The sequence below is a fragment of the Apteryx mantelli genome, chromosome Z (genome assembly GCF_036417845.1).
Source record: "Apteryx mantelli isolate bAptMan1 chromosome Z, bAptMan1.hap1, whole genome shotgun sequence".
NCBI lineage: Eukaryota > Metazoa > Chordata > Aves > Apterygiformes > Apterygidae > Apteryx > Apteryx mantelli.
This window is the reverse complement of record NC_090020.1, coordinates 32,296,293-32,317,749: the sequence shown is the minus strand read 5'-3', so window position 1 is coordinate 32,317,749 and position 21,457 is coordinate 32,296,293. Positions and strand designations below refer to the sequence as shown.

General features: G+C 41.4%; 1 protein-coding gene across 1 annotated transcript; it reads left to right on the top strand.

Moving 5' to 3' along the window:
• Positions 1-429: 429 nt before the first annotated feature.
• GAS1 (growth arrest specific 1) lies at positions 430-4,259 on the top strand. Its single transcript, XM_067316206.1, has one exon. It carries the CDS (start codon positions 1,508-1,510, stop codon positions 2,477-2,479), a length of 972 nt encoding a protein of 323 aa, XP_067172307.1. The 5' UTR covers positions 430-1,507; the 3' UTR covers positions 2,480-4,259.
• The last annotated feature ends 17,198 nt before the right edge of the window (positions 4,260-21,457 follow it).

Below are 21,457 nucleotides of genomic sequence, written 5' to 3'. Positions count from 1 at the left end.
TACACCGGCACTAGATTGAGCTTTGCTCTTCGTGCACTACCACACTGAAACCAGGAGCCCTGTTACTTCAGTAAAAACGAAGTCAGTCTCATTTTGAGCCTGATCTCCATACCTTTCAGAAAGCAGCTCTGCCCTCACTTGACTAAGTGGCAAGTTTGGGCGCACACACAACACAGGCTAGAGCCTTTTTTTCTTTTTCTTTGTGGAGGCAGCTGGCTCAGCGCAACAGCAACGTTGCTGCAGAAGCCGTACGGGTCCGTACCCGGGTCCGCTGGCAGCCGGCACGTCTGACCGCCGGGCCGAGCGGCGCGGCCCCCGGGCGAGTCCCGCGGAGCGCCCGAGCCGGCCGCCGCGCCGCCGCCGCGCCGCCTTAACGGGAGGAGGGGCTCCTCGGGGGGCTGTCACTCTCCTTAAGCCTTTCCTTTCAAGCTTTGAATGTGAGCTGCCCTCCAGCCCCCCTCTCTCCTTCCCTCCCTCCAGCAGATCGTAAAGAGAGGAGGGAAAAAAAAAAAAGTTTCAACAACAGGCTGGACCAATGGCAAGTCGCAAAGCAGGGAAAGGGGGCCGAGCGAAGGGAGAAAAAAGTGGAGAAAAGGAGAAAGAGAGCGAGAGAGCGCAGGCTGGGGGATGTGTAAAAGAAGAAGCGTTGCTAATTTTTTTGTTTGTTTGCTTTTCCATGCATGCATAATGAGGCCTAATCAGAGCACGTTGCTGCTGCTTGGAGGGCACTTTTGTATTTAAAGCCTTGCAAAGAAAAAAGATCCACAGACGGATCCGCAGAGCAGCTTGCGGGGCTTGTTGACAACAGAAGCGGCATCAGTCGCCCCGAGAGAAAGAGAGACCTTGAAGCCTGACTTTTTTCCTTCCCCTGTGCTATCTTCTTGCTAACAGGGAGGGACATTTCTTCTCCCTTCTACCCGAAAGTGCAACCTGTACCGAGAGGGAGTGAGCGGAGCCGGGACTGTGAATGGGATCGGAGCGGCTGGCATGTGCAGAGATGCTGCGAGCGGAGAGTTAAAAGCTCCCGAGGAGGCAGCAGCAGCAGCAGCTGGGCATTTATTTTGTGCAAAAAAAAGAGGAAAAACAGAGAGAGAGACGGATCTGCATGAGGAGCAGGGCAGCACCATGAGCTCTCCCGGCGCAGCCTGCAAGCCCCCGAGCGCACTCCGGAGCCGCTCTCCTCCAAGCCCCCGTTTGCACTGATTCCCCCCACCTCTCCGGGCGCCGTCGCCGCCGTCGCCAAGCCGGGAGCAGCTGGTGGGGGGCACGGGACGGCCCCGGGCGCGCCTGCTTCGTCCCGCGGCCCCGCAGGTTTCAGCTCCCGGGGGCTGGAGGGGCCCGGAGCCCGCGCGGATGGATTGATGCGAGGAGACCTCATGCACACGGTTGGCAGGAGTTTCGCAAACTTTTCCACGGGCGGCAGCTGCTCCTTCTTCTCCTCCTCCTCGTCTACCGGCGCCTCTCCCCCGCGACTCTGCGGCAGCAGCAGCCGCCGTCGCCGCCCGCGATGGTGGCCCGCTCGCCCGCTCGGCACGGAAGCGGCGGCGGCCGCCGGTGGCCGCTGCCCGCCGCCTGGCTGTGGCTGGCGGCGGCGCTGGGCGCCGTGTGGCCGCCGCAGGGCTCGCTGGTGCAGGGCCGGCGGCTGATCTGCTGGCAGGCGGTGCTGCAGTGTCAGGGGGAGCCCGAGTGCAGCTACGCTTACAACCAGTACGCCGAGGCGTGCGCCCCGGTGCTCCTGCAGCAGCAGCCCCCGGGAGGCGGCGGGGAAGGGCCGGCGGCCGCTGCAGCCTCCGCCGCCTCCTCCAGGCGGCGGTGCCCCAGCCACTGCATCGCGGCCCTCATCCAGCTCAACCACACCCGGCGCGGCCCGGCCTTGGAGGACTGCGACTGCGCGCAGGACGAGAACTGCCGCGCCACCAAGCGCGCCATCGAGCCCTGCCTGCCCCGCACCAGCAGCCCGGCGGCCGGCGGCCCCGGCGGCGGCGGCGTCATGGGCTGCACTGAGGCGCGGCGGCGCTGCGACTGGGACAGCCGCTGCAGCGTGGCGCTCAACCGCTACATGACCTACTGCGGGAAGCTCTTCAACGGGCTGCGCTGCACGCCGGAGTGCCGCGCCGTCATCGAGGACATGCTGGCCGTGCCCAAGGCCGTGCTGCTCAACGACTGCGTGTGCGACGGGCTGGAGCGGCCCATCTGCGAGTCGGTCAAGGAGAACATGGCCCGCCTCTGCTTCGGCGCCGACACGGGCAGCAACGGCGCCGGCAGTAGCGGCGGCTCGGACGGCGGCCTGGAGGAGTACTACGACGAGGACTACGAGGAGGAGCCGAGCCAGAAGGGGAGGGACGAGCTGGAGGACAATACGGGCGCCGAGCCCGGCTTCCCCATGCAGACGGATAGTGCCGGCCGAGCCGCCGGCGCGCCCGCCCGCGCCGCCTGGGCGCTGCTGGCCTCCATCTTGCTGCTGCTGCCGCGGCTTTAGCGATCCCGCCTCCTTCCCCTCCTCCGCCTGTATTTTCGTCCCCCATTTGCTTCAGGGCTCGCCGTGGCCGGCGGCTCGCCGGGCTCCTGCTCGCCTGCTGCAACACACACACGGAGGGGGGGGGGAATGTCTGCAGCGGCGGGGGGAAGCGGGAGGCGCTGGGGCTGCCCGGGCGGCGGGGGCCTCAGAACGAAGTGGGATTTAAACTCTTTGACCGTTAATCCTTTGACCGTTAGTTCGGGCAGCGCCCCTCCACGTGCCCCGCTCCCCCCCTTCACCCAGACATCTCCCTAAAGGTGAACGTTTTCTCCCTCTTTCTCTGTTGATCTCCACAGCGCCTGTCCGGACACTTTTTCCCGGCCTCATGCCTGTCCCTCCCCCAAGAGCATTTTGCTGGTGGTGCTTTTTTTTTTTTTTTTAAATTCGCTGTGGCCTGGTAAGCCAGCAGCCGCGGCGTTCGCGGCACCTAAAAAGATGGAGGGAGAGGTACAGAACTGTGGGTTTTGTTTTTGTTTGTTTGTCTTTAGTGTGCACTATGCAATTTCTTCCACCCTGGCTTCTTGTTAGCAGCAAGCAGTTGAGCTTAAAAGAGAGACTGCTAGCGAAGCTACTGTAGGTTCCTTACCACCATCAGCCCCAAAAGAAAACAAATAATGATATGCTAATAGTTGTTTTTTAGCATTTGACATGAAGGTTAGAAAGAGGTGAGCTATCCCAACTTGCTGCCAAAACTGTTGCAATACTGGTTAGTTAACAACTTGATTATCATTCATCCAGTATCACTATTCATGGTAAAGTGATGCCCAGAAGAGGGTTATACCGCATCTGCCATTAATTAAATTTAAGAATATAACAGTTTGAATGAATTTGGTGGTTTACAGTGCTCCCTCTTGCACACACATCTTCCCTATAACAAAAGCTTGCCAGCAGAAGTCTCTTTCTCTTTAACCTAAGGACAAAAAGTGCTGATTTTTTTCAGAGTTGTTGGCTATACTGAACAATGCAACTTTTGTTTTAAAAGAGCTCTGCACTGCCATCTTTGAAAGACACTTTTAAACTCAAGAACATGTATGTACAAATATCCTGAAAAGTTATATTGCCTCTCCTCATATCAGGGTGCTGACCTCTGGTAAATCTTATATAAAAATGTATTTAAGACTGGGATTTGTTACCAGTTGCTCTTCTTTGTATATAGAATTTTATAAATTGTATGCTTTGGGAATAATTTATTAAAAAAAATAAAAATTTTAAATCCACATCCTATTTGCCAGATAATTGCATTTGCTATTCTTTTCTGGAAAGGTACAGATTTCATTTTATGTTTAAAGGGATACCAGCAACAATGAAGTATTCTCTAGAACATCAAATGTACAGTGTATTTTATAGATTCGAAGTTAACTTTCTTATTTGGAGAGACTTTATGAACGTTGTAGAATTGTATAAATGCATTTCTGAGCTGCCTTAAACCTTGTATTTTTATAGAAGGCATAAAAAAGGCCTATGTTTTAAATATCTGTGGCTTTGTGTATTTTTTAAACGTGTAAATTAGTAAAGAAAGAGCTTTAAATAATGGATGTGGTGAAGTTGTTTTCCAGGGACACTTGAACTCTCAGCACCCGAGGTTGGAGGGAGGGGGGAAGTGAACCACAAAAACAAACAAACAAAAACAATCAACAAACACAAATCTCTGTCTGCCTGTAATGCTTTACATAGATGTAAATTACTGCTTTCTTTAATGAATAATTACGTGCAAGAAGTAAATACAGCTTTGAAAGTACTACTTTAAAAGAGTGGTTGATTTTATAATGCGTTGGCATGGTAACATGCCAGTGCCAGAAGAGTGTAAAACAATTCAAAGACACTGCTTCTATATGTATGTAGAATTTATCCGTGTGGCGCGCTTTCTGCATGAAGTGGAGGCATGTTGCTCTCACTGACACTGAGAAATGCTCCTGGGCACACAAACAAGTAGATGGTGAGAAATACATGCGTAGAGGTGGCGAGTGTTTCAAACAAATCTTGCAGGCTGTCGTGCATGCCTCAAGTGGTTTGCAACAAAATGCATGAAAGTTTGCCATTCAGCCTGCTTTTTCCCACAATGAAGAATGCAAAAGTCAACAAACTGGGGTGATCAGCAATTACCAGATCTTGCAATATTGTTCTTAGGAGTTGCTTTGCATCGTGCTGAAGCCTGGTTTGCTGCCAGAGCTACTGATCTACACTCAAACGCCCTTAGATAAATAATTACACTCTTAAGCTGTGTCGAGTGCTGATACACTTGACCTTGTAAATAGAAATGTTTGCAGTAGGAATAAACTCCAGCATTGGAAAATCTTTTAAACATTAACACAAAAGAGAGAGCTCAGTCCTCTGGGGATTTGAGTTTGGACTGTGTCAAGCTAGGCACTCACAAAAAAAAAAAAAAAAAGGAAGAAGGGGAAAAAAGGTTTATTTATCTTTTATTCGTGCTGTTTATTTAAAGCTTTTCATTTTAAACGCCTTGATTGCAAGGCAAGTCAGAAGTTTAAAAGCTACCACAAATAAACTTTGACTGAGGGGGCGACAGATTAGCAAGATAGTGCCTTTTTCATTTTACCAGATCTTGACAGAGGGCAAATCCACATCTGTCTGTTGTATAAATCAACAAAATTAGAAATCCCAGCTTCTGGGATTAGTTATTTCAATGACAGATTATTTTAATATTTATTTAGGGTGTGAATGTAATTAGGTTGCCCAGAGATACACATACACAGATGCGTGTGCACACACATAAACCAACCCTGAAATCATTGTGATACCAAACAAGTGTATGAGCATGGTGTGTGGCTATGATCTTAAGTTTGTTTTTAAAGTCATCTGAACGGTTGAGTAATCTTATTGTTAAAACAAAGCTGAAAACGTTGTTTCTTTAGGAAGAGAACAAAGAGTAGTAGAGTGAGACTTGTAAATGGAATCAGCTTTCTTTACAAAATGCTGAGTTTGCAATTGTTTAGGGATGATCTTAAATATTTTCTCCAGTTCCTTGGGAGATGCTCTGAAACATATTTTCAGTTTGTCAACGTTTTGTGCTGGCGAAGACTCATTTTTGATGAAAAATTAAGTCCCAGTAAAAAGCCTCTGTTTTTCCTCAGCAAGGAGTAAAGACATTAGCAGTAGAAAAGGACTGATAATTAACTGCTACAATAAACTCAAGGCTTGATTTTACAGGCTCCTGTCAAAAGCATCTGCCTGGAATAAATCAACACTGAGCACCAGTGGGGAGGGAGGACTCATCTTTATCTTCCTTCCCCACAGAAAGTGGATCATTTTAATTTAAATAATTGTACAATAAATACAGCTGAACTAATTCTGTCCTACAAGCCCCTCCTCGCAAAGATATAACTTTGTGGAATTAGTCGTGTTGTCAGAGTAAGCACAATTTCCAGGGGGAATGGCTGCGTCTATCGGTGTGTGTCCCAGCCTACAGAGGCTGTACAGATGTTGGTGTCCATCAAATTTATATTTCTCTTGCTTGATTTTGAGACGAATGGAAATTCTCAAAATGTCAAGGGATGTAGTAAGGATAGCTTTAAACAAGGAAAAGGCTTCACATTCCCTGAGAGAGGAGATTTTCCACAGGAAAGGAAGTTCTCATTTTTCTGGATATTTGAAAGTGCTCTTTGCCAAGGTCCTGTCCAGACAATCTCTTCTGGGGGGAGAAGGAACCCTCTACCATTTCATGTAAAATAATCCAGTAGGATCTGTTCCCTTTTTATTCTCAGTTACCAGGTTTGAATTCTTGGTGACAGTTTATTTGTCTTTGGAGGCACTTCAGTGACAAATGTTTAAGGGAGTGTGGGACAATAGTGGAGAACAAGGAGGCAGTTCATTGAACTGACAGTGACCATACAGTAAATAGAGGGAGATTCAAGCTTCACTGATCACCCAAGCGCACAGCAAAGCTTTTGTATGCAATCACAATGGACATAACATAAGGTCTCTGTTTATTTTTAACAATATACACCAATGTATACAGGCAGGCATACATAACTTTCAAAATAAATATGAAATGAAGCCTTACAAGGAGGGATAGGAAAGCTCTGGTTTGGTCAAGTCTTTTATGGTCACATAGGAAAGTCTGATGGATTTTAGTTACGGTCTCCTCTCCACTCCTTGTAAGAGCTGTTAGGGTACTGGACCTCTTACTCCCAGCATGCGCGTGTAACGAACATGTGTGGTATGGGTGCAAAGGTGACTACAGACAACTTTGCACGTACAGAACAAGAAATCCCATCCCAGTGTAAGGCAAAACCATTCAGTATTACATGATTACTTGCTTTTTTGTTTGTTTTGTTTTGAGTACACTGGAGGGGGATGGGAGGAATTCCAAAATAGCCAAGGTGCACATACAAAAAGTGGTGGGACACAAAGTCATCATCAGCTGAGTCATGGAAAGCGCTGCTTGGCTGACTTAGCTACATTGCATCTTCAATGCCACTAAAACAAATTCAGACTGTTCAATGGATATTGTTCCTGTCCCCAGTAATAACATCACAGAATGCCACACTGCCCTTGATGACATACCCTTTGCAAACTCTCAAGAAAAATAGGTAGGCTTGCAGCACAACATGATTTTAAATGGGATAGCAGTGCTTCTGTGTGTGATTTCAAGTCTGTGATGCAGATTTGTAAGCAGTAAAGTCGAAAGTTACTGTATTTTATTTGAGGCTGTGGTAGACAGTTGAAAAGGCTCACATTGACTGTCTGAATGACATAAGTAATGCGCTATTAGCATAAATACTTTCTAAGACATCCATTTAATCAATTTCTTAAATAACAGAATGATCTACTACAAAATAGTGGACTGTATACACTATATTTTGGCACAAAGATGGTCATTCTCCCACTAGTAACCAGGGGCTCTAAATAAATGATTTCAACAATGTTTTATTAAAGGAGGACAAGAGCCCTCGAGCTGCATTAATCGGGGAGAAGTCGAGTGGCACTTTTGTTATGGAAATGTTAAACACATAATAGTTCAGGCAAACAATGTGGAGCCACTTCATTCTCTCAGCCGTGCTGACACCTCTTAAAGAGGAACTGCAGGGAAGGATGTGGGAAAGATTTGCTTTCTGAGGAAGCTTTCAGCTAATATTTTGGATATTTACCTCCAAAACTCAGGCAGTGCAAATGTAACTGAAGGGCATAAAAATAAAACAATAAAGAGGGATGATTTATGTAGCTACTGCTAGTGATAAACATTTGGTGTCCAAAATCAAATAAAGATACTCATTGATGAAACAGTTTATTAAAGGTCTTTTCATTAGTTTATTATGAGCCCAGTGGATATTATTGTACAGAGTGAATGTGCATGAAGAGAGATTTTTGAAAACAAGTAGTGACATAGTATTAACATTATACCTTCGATATACTTCAGGGAGGGGAGAAGGGAGATCCTAGAGTAAGGAAACAGATGAACTGAGGTTTAGTAAAACGGGATAGAAATTAAAGTGTGGGGTGTAGGTAATCCAGAAATACATTAATAAAGTGGTACAGGAAAAATGATATTGCTGTGTAGAGAGAGAGATACAGTTGTAAAGGTGGCATTTTGAATAGGCTGGAGGAAGGAAAGGTGAGGAAATAGGATGACCCTTGTGTAGAGAAGGTTTGGAGAATGAAGAAATAGTAGACTTGCTAATAAGGAGAAAGAAGCTATAGAAGTCATCAAGAAGTTAGCTGAGACACAGATGGAAAATAACAGAAGGGGAAAAAAAAGTTAAGATAACAGGCCCTGATAATGTCAGTAGGGCCAAAAAGGAAGAGGAATTTGGAAGTAAGGTGAGTATTCAGCTTTGGAGAGAGGGATTTTTCTTTCCCTCTCTCTGGAAGCTTGAGTAGGAAGTTATCCTCCCCCTGTACTTGGTGTTCATGAGGGTGCACCTGGAACACTGTGTCCAGGTTGGAGACCATCTCCTCACCTCCAAGTTCAAGAAGGATATTGAGAAGCTGAAGAGGGTGGAAGGCTGCCAAGATGGCTAGGGGCCTAGAGCTTGTGGTCTGCAAGGAGAGGATGGGAGCTGAGCTGTCAGAGAAGAAACTACCAGTAATCCAACAGCCACCTACAGCTACTGAAAGGGACATTGCAAAGACTACAGGTTCAAAAACTTCTTGGTACAGGTGGATGGCACAACAAGGGGAAGCAGGCACAAACTGCAGCTGGGAGGTTCAGACTGGGCATTAGGAAAGCTTCACCAGGATGGGTAGTGCAGCACTGGGATGGATTGCCAGGAGAAACTGGGATGCTTATCTTTAGAGGTTTTCAGCCTTGGCTAGACATGGCCACAGCTGGCTTGACCTTGTGTTGGCTGTAGTCCAGCTTCTAGTAGAATGTTGGACTAGACGAACTCCAGAGGTCCCTTCCAAACAACTTGCTATAGTTCTGTGATGTTAATATGGGAAGGACAGTGGGAAATCCAAGATGACTAGACCTAGAGTAAGATTAGGCAGAGGAGCAGATATGGTGCACTGCAGTGGAGATGCTGGGGCTACAGTGCTGGGGACAAGATGAGGTTGCTACTGTCCACAGGGGCAGAGAGACAGAAAACAGTTGGAAGGGATCAATGAAAGTTTAGGAAGAGGCTGGAGACCAACATATACCATTTACTGCAGGACTTGGAGACAAGAGGGAGAAAGGAACTGTCATAGATGGGAAATATGGAAATGTAAGGGAATGTAAGGAGGAAAAGGAAAGTGTCTGATGGTAACACGAATTGAAAAATGGGTGGTTTGACTGGAAGAGGGAAAGACAGTACTAGGAAGAGAATTTGGAGGAAACTGAAAGTGCAGAAGAGACCTCCCTTCCCTTTCTGTGAGAAATAGTTGTTTATAAACATGTCTTTGGCACTCATCACCACAGTATCTTGGTGACTCAAAACAACAGAAATACAAGAAAACTGGGCCTTCGCCTGTGCATGCTGACAGAGTCTATATTTTTAACATAGCGCTATCTGCGAGATTACAGTATTCTGTATAGTCACAAAACACACATCATCATGGAAATAAAGATAGCTTGTTAGATGTTCTCACTTAACACAAAAATCAAGCCACACCTGCTTGTAATGTCTTGTACTAAAATAATTCAGTCACCTACTACTTTTGTGTTGTGAGTGTGTATTTGGCTTAGGCTAGTTTTCATTGTTCAAACATGTAAGAGGTTAGATGGTTTAAACAGAACAAATACAGGCACTGCAGTACAGGCAATGGCACTAAGCCTTCTTCTAATTGAAATGATAGCAGTGAAGTGCTATTGTAGACATGATCTTTATATTTTTAGCATGATGGCACCTAGATCTGTGAATTTCTGTATCAATATTCCTTCCTATCTTCTGAAGTCCTATTGCATTCCAGCACAGGAGAGTGTAATTATAAAATGGTTATTAGACTATTTGTTGAAAATAATGTATGATCAGAATAGTTACTCGGTAGTAACAATCTCCCTGTTACTCTTTTCAGGAGTTATGGTGTCATTCTAAACTTGTTAAAACATTTTGGGCAGCATGCAGAAGTGGAGTATATCAGAAGGTAAAGCAGGAGTCCATAGAAACTTTTGTGCAATCTTACCTTCTTATGCATATTAGTGTATTAATGAACATATTGTATGTTTGTGTATCAGTATTAAGATAAAGGAAATGGGAAAATCAAATACTGACCAATATGTCTTGGTCTATGCCTCTCAGGAACTGAGGCCATAGATGAGTATGAATTATAGAAGAGTGTATTATATAAGAAGGACTGAAAGAACATTCATGACAAATATCTTGTCCAAAACATCTAACTTTTTATGACTTAGCATTTTGTTTACATAGGACTAAATTATTGACTCTTGTTAGAGGTAGTATGAGTTTACAATAGGGTAAGTGATGCCATTATTTGGCCTATGACTTTATTTCCATTCTTAGAGTGAAAGATTGATCACTGTAATAGATGGTGTTTGAGAAGACAATTGAGAAGAGGTTGTGTGAATCAACAGGCTTTAGGTCAAAAAGTAACCCTTGGGATTAGCCTAGTGTAGCTTAGACAGTTGGCCAAGAACCAACTGAGATATGTAAACCTGAGTGCCTGAATGTGTTAAAGAAGGAGTATTAATATGCAAATGCTATTGCTCTAATGCAGATAACATCTTTCGAAAAGAAGCTGATAGGAAAGATAGGGAAATCTGAGAAATTGTGACACCTTTTTCCTTTTGAGCTATATAAACCTTGTGTGGTTTCATTTCTGGCAATTTTAGACTAAATTTCAGAATATACTGACTGCATGTGGAGTCCAAATATAACTCCCTTTCATTACATTCAGAAATAATCATGACTGTTTTCAGAGCTCATTGGAAATATTGTGGTCAGAATATTGTCTGATTTGCCTAGACATATGTGTAATAAGCAAGGAAAAGAGCAGTATCAACCAAATACCTCCTCTGCATAAAAAAGTGTCCCATCCTATAAGCTCTGTCTACGAGCCAGCTGAAGCTTGCCTTTTTCAGAAATTCACTGGAGCAAAGTTTATTTTCTCAAAGTGCTTCTGAAGGGAAAATTTGCTGAATTTATCAGCACAAAAGAAAGCATGGTGGGGCAGTGCTCTCTCAGGCCAGATTTTGAGCCTGGGGAGGCCTTAGTGCTCTGCTGTGCAAATTGAGGCAGACGGTTGCATTGTGGGACCTGCAGCTCTGACTCATCAGATTTTGTGGCTCTCGGGAGAGCTGAAACAGAAACTACAAAAGCTCTGTTTGCCCCTAATCTGGGGCCTGATTCTATCTGGACTCTACCCTTGGAGTAAGGTATAAAAACTGCTTTAAATTACACCTGCTTCCAGTTGTCTCCTGGGATGCTGCGTTGGCTGGGGAGTAGCAGTTGGAAATGTGCTCCAGCCTTAATCCCTTTTACCCCTGCTGTTCTTCTGTGTGAGAAGATTAAGAGAGGGTGCAGAAAGCTGGTTAAACCATCTCAGCTCTGTCTGAAGAGCTTTCTACACTTGGGCAGTTTTAACTCTCATGTCTGCTGTCAAAATGGGCTGGAGCCCAGTTCATAGTCTTTTACTGACAGGGCTTCCATTAAAAAAAAAAAGGGAATAGCTGTAGTAAATCAGATGCAGCCTTTGGCTTCTGAAATGATACAAATGACATTGACTCATTGTAGCCCATAGGAATCCTTTCTTTAACTTCAGTTTGTCTGGACTGATTTTGTGATCCTTTATGACAAAGCTTTATGGTAAAAACAGTTCTGCAAGCAAACAGAGCTACTTTATATTTTGAATTTTCTTTTTTGGGGAGAAGTAGTGTGAGGAAGAGATAAAAACAAATTCCATTTTTTTTGCCTGAGCATTTGGAATACAGTTGCCTAAAATTGGGAAAGCATTATGGTACACCTTTTTGTCATCATCCTTTGATTCTTAATGATGATAACAAGCTAAATGAAAACAAACTTTGTTTTGGAAATGTTTCCCTAACTATTTATAAGTATGTTAATATTTGAATCATCAGGAGCACATAAATACCAACAAAATTGCAATGAATGTGTCAAGACTGTAGGTCAGAAAAAAATTAATGAAAATGAAAGTTCTGTTTCCTGCAAATGTTACAATATAAATTGTTTGCCTTTGGAGATAACAGATAAGTAGCCCTCAGCCAGCAAGGCAATCTCAAGTATTGAGAGAAAGATGTTATTTCAGATTTAGTATACTAAAAACATAAACCCTAAGAAGGGGATGTGATTTCAAAACTGATTTAATCTTTAACACACTAGCAGTTTTATTACATAATGCATTTTACTTTTCTGAAATTCCTTCAGTAAGTCTGAGGATATCCATATTTTAAAAGAAAATAATTTGATATCAAACCAAGGCTGGTGCTTTAAACATAAAAATCTTCAGGAAATCCTGGTCTAGATGACTGATTTATTTATTTTTTTAAAGTAACTACCTGTATTTAACTATAGCTAAGTGCTTAGTGTGAAAAAAAAAAGTGATAAACAGTATAATATATCAGCCAGACTTGCTTTCTCCTCAGATTTCTATTCTTTCATTTGTTTCAGATTTGCTTAAGAAAAAGAATGCGAAAGACACGGTTTCAGAAACACACTGCCACTTTAAGAGGATACAACATGCCTATTAATAATTGTATTACTCCTCTATTATTGTTAAGAATAATGAAGGAATGGGAGCATTGGCCCCCAAGCTGAATTTATCCTGAAATGTTTTCAATTAACTCTTGGCACCGGCAGGAAAGCATCAAACCTTTCCCATGCTGAAATATGGAAAATCTGCAGGGAACATCCCAGCAGGAGTGGAATTTCATTAAAACAAGCACATCATAATTCAATGACTTCTGCACCCTCTTTAAGCCCTTCTATTGATAAGGAGTCTGAGGCGATTTTTATGGATTTGCAAGGAGAAATGATTTCATAAGATCTTTTCAGAGAGTTTGTTTTGACTGAGGCTTTTGAGTTATTATCTGATCCCTGATGAAAAAATGGTAAGACATTTGGCATAACTGTGACTACTAGATAAGAGGCAGAACTGAAGAGACTTTAAGCAAGATTTTATCCTTCACATAACTCCTTTCTGTAATCTCTGTAGGAACTGACTCCCCAGCTATTTTCCCAGATCTTTTAAAAAATGAATTGCCATTATAACCTGCACTTTTGAATGACTGATGTGGAGAGTGAATATGCTTGGGGGCTAGTTGCACATTCAAATACACCCACATGTATTTTAATATTAAATCTATATATATTTATTTCATATTAAAATATTTAATTGATTTGTGCATTGATTTAATAAAATGCGTACCCCTTTGCCCAGTCATATATAGTCTTAAAACATTTGGCTCTACTACATGTAAATAAAATTAACACATATGTGGAATTTGGGGAGTGGGTGTTTTTAAACACTGGTGAATGCTGAGCACTTGTTCGATATGAACTGCTCTATGATTTTATCTTGACATCACTCTCCTAGCCCCTGCAAAATCATTTTTCCTGTCAGGATATAGACAGGATAAAGAGACATCAATTGTTGCACTTTACAAAACACATTATTATTAGTAATTCATATTAACCCTTATTATAACTGAGTATTTAGATAATCCCCACAAAAGACACAGGTAGCCCTGCAATTAAACCATAAGCTTTAATATCTGTGTCTGCCTATTTCTTTGTTCTGAAGTGGTATTGAAAACTTACAACAATATCTGTGATGCTCCTGGTCATACAACCAGTCCTCAGGCAGCGTGAGTGTTATGGAGAGTTTGGACAGCAAGCGCTTGAGGCTGGCACTACAAAGAGAAGTATGTTTTGGGAATACAGCATTGATGAGGGAACTGAAGAAGATGGTACCTGTGCAAGGTTGCTATTGGTAGGGGATCCTTTTTCCCAAAACACTCTACTTGAAAGAAGCCCCAAGACTCTCCAGTGCTCACTTGAATACACAGCCTCTCCTCTCTGAGTTTGGACTGGTACCTGTTAACATGTTGCCTCAGCTTTCCAAATTTCACGAATATACACACATTTTTGCAGTAATCTGATTCTGTCTTCACCAACCAAGATTTACTTTGAAATTTTAGTAGAATAATATTCACACATAAACCTTACAGTTTTTCTTTCACATGTATGACAGTTGAAGAGGCAGAGTAAGAATTAGAGTAACAATGGTTTTGGTTTTTTGGAAGTACTTAGTACTCCTGACTGGATTTTTCTATCGTCACTTTGTCAGGTTACACCTACACCTTCTGCATTTTCAGTATCCTCTGGCAAGGAGTTCCACTGTTTAGCTATGCTTCATTTGAAGAAGGCTTTCCTTTTCTTTTTTGGGACTTCACCACCTGACACCTTGTTTTTTGCAGCAGAAAAAACAGTAAAAAATTGTTTCTTGATACCTCTCTCTTGCCACACAGTGATTTCATAGAGCTTTTTCACATCGCTTCTCAATCTTCCCTTTTCTAAGGCATCCATTCCATGCCTTTGATCATGCTTTTTGCTTTTTTTCTGTGCTAACTCTAGCTTTATTATAACTTTTTGGTTACAATAAGAGGAGCAGATCTGCACGTAACATTCGATACAGAAACACTCTTTTCCTTTCTTTTAGATGGTTTCCAAATACAAGAAAATGTGGATGGATTGAACCTGTTCATTCAGGGAATTAGTCATGAATGAGTGTTTCTAGCTCGAGGTATCTGAGTTAGTAATGACCACAAATGGTTACTATAGCCCTAAATGCAATGGATTAAGTATCTCAGTTCAGTGTTCAGTGGATGAATCTCTCTACATCATATAATCAACAAAATAAGTAACTATTAACTGACACTTCTTGGGCAGTGTCAGCAGAGAGATCATGAATAGTAATAGAGTATAATATATTCCTTTTTCTCAATAGGAAGATAGCCATTTTCAGGGTAATATTATGGGCATTACTGCTTGGTTGTTACTGCAAGTAGATAGTATTGTTTCTGTGGACAGAGAACATCATGATGTAATCAGTAGTTAAAGACAGGAATATAATGCACTCAAGAGGGTTAGATTTTTCATCTCTGAGAAAGTTTGCTGCATAATAACCACTTAGCCCTTTTCCATTTGATTTCTTTAAAAGATAGTTAAGATGCTCTTACCTATACAGAGATGGAAATTTAAATTCACCAAAGCTTGTGATGCTTTGATGGTCAGTAACTGGGAATTTTTACCAGGAAAAGGATCACACTGCACATTCCCTGGTTTGTACAGATTCCCTAAGCATATATTACTTGCTGTTGCTGGAAGCAGAGTACTGGGCTAGAGAAACCAATCCACTATGGTTCTTAATGCAATTATAGTCAAATAAAATCTAATTGGTAACAATACAGTTAAATTAATTGCAGACAGGTTAGCAATAATGAGAAAGAAGTCTTTAATGAGAAAGAAAAAAAGATAGGAATACTTCTTATTGCCAGACAACAAAGTTTTGACATTCTCAAGGCACCTGTTAGAAAGTTGACATTGGTTACATATCTTTTATACAAAAAAATGACACCCTATCATCATTTTGTTCTATTATTTTATCATACTGACTTGTTAGCTTTGGCTTGTTACAGAATGTCATAGTACTACTCAGTCCTTCAGAGTTCCTTGACTTCTTTCCATTTGTTTATTTCATCTAAGAGCAGCTTTTTTTCCATTATTGCCCAGGCCTTCTGCAGGCCTGATAGCCTAACTGTAGTTCAGTTCAATGAGCATGATATAGAGTAGGAGGGAAACAAATGCTGAGCGCTCCAAGTTATTAGGGACAAATTCGACTTTGATCTCTCACCTCTTTAAAAGCCCTTTTGTGCCACTCTCATCATTACGATTCTTACAGTGTACTTACCCATAAGGCTTCCAGCCCTGCCACCCTTTCCTCTTAAACTCCTATCATTATATACCTACTTAAATACAAAAACTTGCATTTTATCTTTTCTGCTCTGGGCTGTACAGCATTCTGGCATCAAGCCAAAAGACCATAGTGCGGTCTGCTTCCTCCCCTCTGATTTCCCACCATAAGGAGAGTTTAAAGTAGTGCTGTGCCTCACAGAATATTCCCAGAACTCAGTCACTCCTTATGAATTCAGCATTATTTTTAGCCTTATTAAGGTTGGGCCTTATGATACCAGATCAATGATCTGCATTCTGATCTATGAGACAAGTGTTCAAAAGGCATTTCTTACCAAGCCAGAAATGCTTTCTGGACCAAATTCCCCAGGCCTAGAACTCTTGATCTGGCCTGTTGTTGTACACAACAATATGTGCATGCAAACCTTCATGAAATTAACAGCACTGCTTTTTACATGGTATCATTGAAAAGCTTTTCAAAATGATGACTGAGATATTGGTAGTGCAGTTGCACTGTCAGCACAGACAACAGCGTTTAACAGCACTTAGATAAACATCAGCTGGAGCTTAATTCTTCAGAAAAGTCAGGTATTCACAGTTTCTGTTGACACCAGTTGTCTTTTATAAGGCACAGATCTCACGATGTCTTATGAATTACAATCATACCCAAGATCCTTAACTACCCTGCCTTGCCTTCCCCCCAGAGCTACTGGGAGCATGAAGGGAAAATCCTCTCCCTTTTTTTTCCTACTTTTTTTTTTTAATAGGTTTTGATTTTTGACCCCTTAGCAGTGTAATGAAGTATTAGCCTGGGGAACGTCCAGGATTTGTCTTGTCAGCGAATCTTCTGTTTTAAAACAGTTGTAATGAGACAGATTGCCAAACTATCTCACTGAGGAGCCAGAGTGGAAGGACCAACAGGAGCAATATGGCCGAACCACAAGATCTCAATGGCCTCAAACACAAGGAGGAGCATGAAAAAACGCAAATCATCTCAAGTGATTATAGCATAGAAGAACAGCACAGAAATTCAGGAGCAAAATCAGAAAGTCTGATGTATAAACTAAGAGATAAGTAACAAAGGACATAAGCAAAATATTCTGTAAGTGCATAAGGGGTACAAAGGAGACCAAAAAAGGCCTTGGCACACTGCTTGAATTTGAGATGTGATAGTGAGAATGCCAGAATGCTTGGTTCCCTTTTTGGTTTCTGTTTTCCTTAAAAAAATCACTTAGAATCAGGATTAGTTGAAATAATATGAATAAATAAAGGGCAAGATCTCAGGCCAGAATAGGGAAATATGCTTGATACAATAGTCAAATAAGATATTTTAAAATCAATAGGAAATTAATCCTATAGTACTTACAAAGTTGAATGGAACAATTTCAGAACTTTTAGCTGTTGTTTCCAAGAACTCATAGAAAGTACATAAAACTCCAGAAACCAGAACGTGACGAACTGCTTTTGAAAGGAGAGCAGGGGGAAGGAAAAGGCAGGGAGTCATAGGTCATTCTAACTTCAGTTCCTGGGATGATACTGGTACAAATAATCAAAACAAATGAATTCTAAGTAGCAAGAATCAGCTGAGGAGATGAGTAACAGCCAGCTTGGATTTATCAAGAGCAAACCACTTTCTATCCATCCATCCATCCATCCTTTAATCCTGTGAAAATATTAAACTTTGTGGATAGAGGAGAACCAGTAACATCATATCTGGACTCTAGAAGTTTGTTACATGCCTCACATGAGATTTGCTTAAGTAAGCTAGGGAAGGATATTTTAGACAAATCTGGATGAGTGCAAAACTGGTAGAAAGCAATAGTCAAAGAGTGGTCATCAATAGTTCACTGTCAAATTGGATGGCTAGAGGGATGGATGGATGGGGTAAGGTTCTGCAGGGTCAGTCCTGGGTCTTGTATTATTTGTTTCTGCTGGGTTTATTCATTTTTCTTAATGACTTGGTTGATGGATTGCAGAATATTCTTATTAATCATGAAGATGGTGTGAAGCTGGGGGAAAAGGGAATTTCATTGTACAATGTGATAGAATATAAATTGATCTTGGCAAACTGAAGAAAATGTTTGGAAAAATGTATTAGAACTTCATAAAGATAAATGCAGTATCCTTCGTATCTCTAGGAGTACTCAGTGGCACAAAGTAACATACTTGAATACAAGCTGAATAATGTCATGCCATCACAAAACATGATCATCCTCTTATTGGACTTTATAAACAGGAATATTGCCTGAAATGCATTTTAGGTAGTAACTCATCTCCAATAAGCTCTGCTGGAGTCTTTTTCTGGTTTGAACATAAGACTTCATGAAGAGGAACAGCTGGAGAGTCCAGAAAAAGGAAGTGAGAATGATCAAAGATCTAGGGATCATGGTTCACCTGGTAAATTGAAAGAAACTTATTCAGATGAAGCTCAGAATACTGAGAGGAGGCAATAACAGTTCTCAGCAACATAAAAGCCTGCTTCAAGGAAGTAGGGAATAAGTTGTTTCTTATGATCAGAGGAGACGATATATACTCATACATACTAAGGACAAGAGAGCTTCCCTCACTGACAAGTTTTAAGAACATCTTACAAAATGTAGTTGATTTTGACTAGGCACAGAGAGGGGGACTAGATGACTTCAGAGGCACTCAGGAAAATTTGGGGCTTCTCCATAGTAAGTGTTTACATAGGGAAAAACAGTTAAAAGACACAACTGTAAAACGTAGTGGCTGAAGTAGCAAAGAGGCATTATTAATTCAGCTACAGTCAGACAGTGTTGTACTGTTGAGTACATCTAGGTCATGCAGGCTACAGTGAAGCCCTTTTCTTTCATTGTTTTGCCTAATTTGTTTCAAATTTGTAAACAGTTTATTAGCACCACAGCATATTTGTCCTTTGTTTTGGATATTACTTTGCATAGGTTCTGTAACACTGAATTCTGTTTACAGATACACATGACACACCACTACTTTTTGTATGCTATTCTTTATTTTCTTCTGAAATTAAATGTATTAGTTAGTATATTTCAAACACTGGTCTGGATCTCAGTCATCTTAGAAACATCACCAGATTTTCCAAGGCTTTCTCAAGAGTGCACTCTGAGTAACATCTCTTGTGTGCAATTTTCCATCTTTATTTTGCAGAAGGCACCCTTTATTCATTCCCCTTTTGTATATATTTGTACATGTTCAGATACTCATATACATTATCTTACACTATGTGTTTATATTAGCAAGAAAAAGGTCAAAGTGAATCTGCAGTTAGACTTGAAGGTACTGAGGTTTCTGCTGGTCTGGTATTTGTGGGGTTCATGGTTCCATAGTCTTGTGTTGGTCTTTGAGAAAGGTCTGTTGTCTGGAAAGTCCACCTGAGCTGGGCATCTCTAAAGTGTGGGCAATGCAGCACAGTTGATAATATTTTCCATTCTGATACAGAGTGAACTTTTCAGGTTCTCTTGATAAGCTTTAATGGTCTGTCATTATAGATTTCTTTCACACCTGAAGGATAGATCTGTACAATCCATTCATTATGCTATATCATTCAGCCTAAGTGAAACAGAAAATACCTGCTGGAAGGGGCTATCTCATAGGATTTTTGCCTTCACATTTACCAGAGAATGGGCGTTATTTCTTCCATATGAAAGTTATGATTCTGTACCATTTGAAGACAGTGGCCAATTTCAGCAGGTATAGAATAGTACCTTTGGCTAATGTATTCCACACAGACATTATCTGACAATTATAGAAGAAGCAGCATTGATTTCCTTTTGTTTGCCTTTACAGTAGAAACAGAAAATCACAATCTAACCTTTCAAGGTTGAAGAATTTTGGCCCTTTATATATGTAGCATAATTTATTTCTGGGTGCCTACCTTTTAAGGGATTATATACATATTTTTTGTGTATACTTACTTATAAATGTATAACTTATTAACTCCCTCTAAGGTTGTACTCCTAAATGTTTGTGACATTACACCAGGAGGTATAAATTGTTGTTTGCTTTGATGGAGCACTTGATGCATGTTTGATTTAGAAAATACATGAGCTTCTTGCAAGGCTTCATTGCAAAGATATGAATGCCTCACAGCATTGTAGCACACTTGCCTCAGAAAGTCTTTGTGAAATAGCAATGTTATTATTATCCCCATTTTGTAGATTAGGAACTGAGGCAGATAAAGAGGGAAGGTGACTTGTTCAAGGTCACACGGGATCTGCCCTGGCCTGGGATAGGTCAAGGAATTGCTGTCAAGTCTTCAAGGTCCTCAAACACTAGATAATGACAAGGACACCAAATAACAGTAGTAATCACCGTAAAATACACCATTTATTATTATTATTATTATTATTATTATTATTTTAGCTTCATCTACATTAAAACAGAGTCTTCTGTTGATACCAGTGAGGAGCTCTGTTAACATCAGATAGCACAAAAGCCACTCATCATTAGCTGACAATTTTATTTTACTATTATATTATTCTCATTGTAATCTGTATTATTTTAGAAATGGAATATCTTTGTATTTCCTCATGCATGTATTTCCTCTCTTTTATAAAGGCATTAGTGCAGTAACCATACCTTCATACCCACCCCAGCCATTCCTTCAGATCTAGACTTCAGGAAGTTCAAATCCAAATAGTTTTCAAATCCAAGCTGCCACTTTGATTTCTTCACATCAAACCCGTGTTGAGATCAAACCTTTGAAATGAGAAAAGATTTTTAATCCAGTTACCTCAGATGGGGTCCAACTCTCCAGGTCATGAGAGCTACAGAATTAGGAATTCTCAGACTCCCCTCACCCACCCACCCACTGACATGTACGCACACATACAGACACAAACTGCCCAATTTTGCATGCTTTCCTCACAAATAATATTCCAAATAAGCCAGTGTGTAGGAACTGAGAAATGCCTCTCTGTCTTCTTTCTGATATAAAGGAACATCCACACCCACTACATGGTCAATTCTGTCCTTATTTTGCAGGTCTTGTTTTTATTATTCATTCAAATGATTTTGAGACTGGGGAAAATTCACAGTAACTATAAATGATGCAATTCACTGTCCATCTGCAATATTATTTGCAATTGGATGGAGGGAGCTTTCTATTTCAAACTTTATTTGCTTCATTTCCATTAAATACTTAGGTTTTCATTCAGACTTCAAATAACCTTCTTTTTAAGGTAAATGTTGAAAGAATATGGATAATTTGATTTGCATGAAAAGTTGAAATTCACAATTCCATTATCCTATTTATAATTTTCGGGAGTCAGGAATTATCTTTTGTGCTCTCAGATTCAAATTATATTGTGGGGTAATTTGTGGAGACAAAAATTACATTTTACAAAGATAAAGCTGGATAATGCATTCTTACGATGACAAGAATTCACATGCTTTTGTAATGTTTAATAATACTCTATATTCTAGTAATTTTGGTGACATCATATTCAAACTATATCCACAAAGTATGTGTGTACTGCTCCTAAATGGTTGGTATGTTGCTTGGTGACCCGTGAAATGGGATCAAGAAATTAGTCATGAGCAGAACGGCAGAATATGATGGGTAAAAGCATCAGTGAGAAAGCATAAAGCCATGTTTAGTTTGTGGCAATTGCAGCTG

Bases quoted from the DNA above. Each gene is read 5' to 3' on its own strand.
- GAS1 (XM_067316206.1), top strand. From the start codon at position 1,508: ATGGTGGCCCGCTCGCCCGCTCGGCACGGAAGCGGCGGCGGCCGCCGG.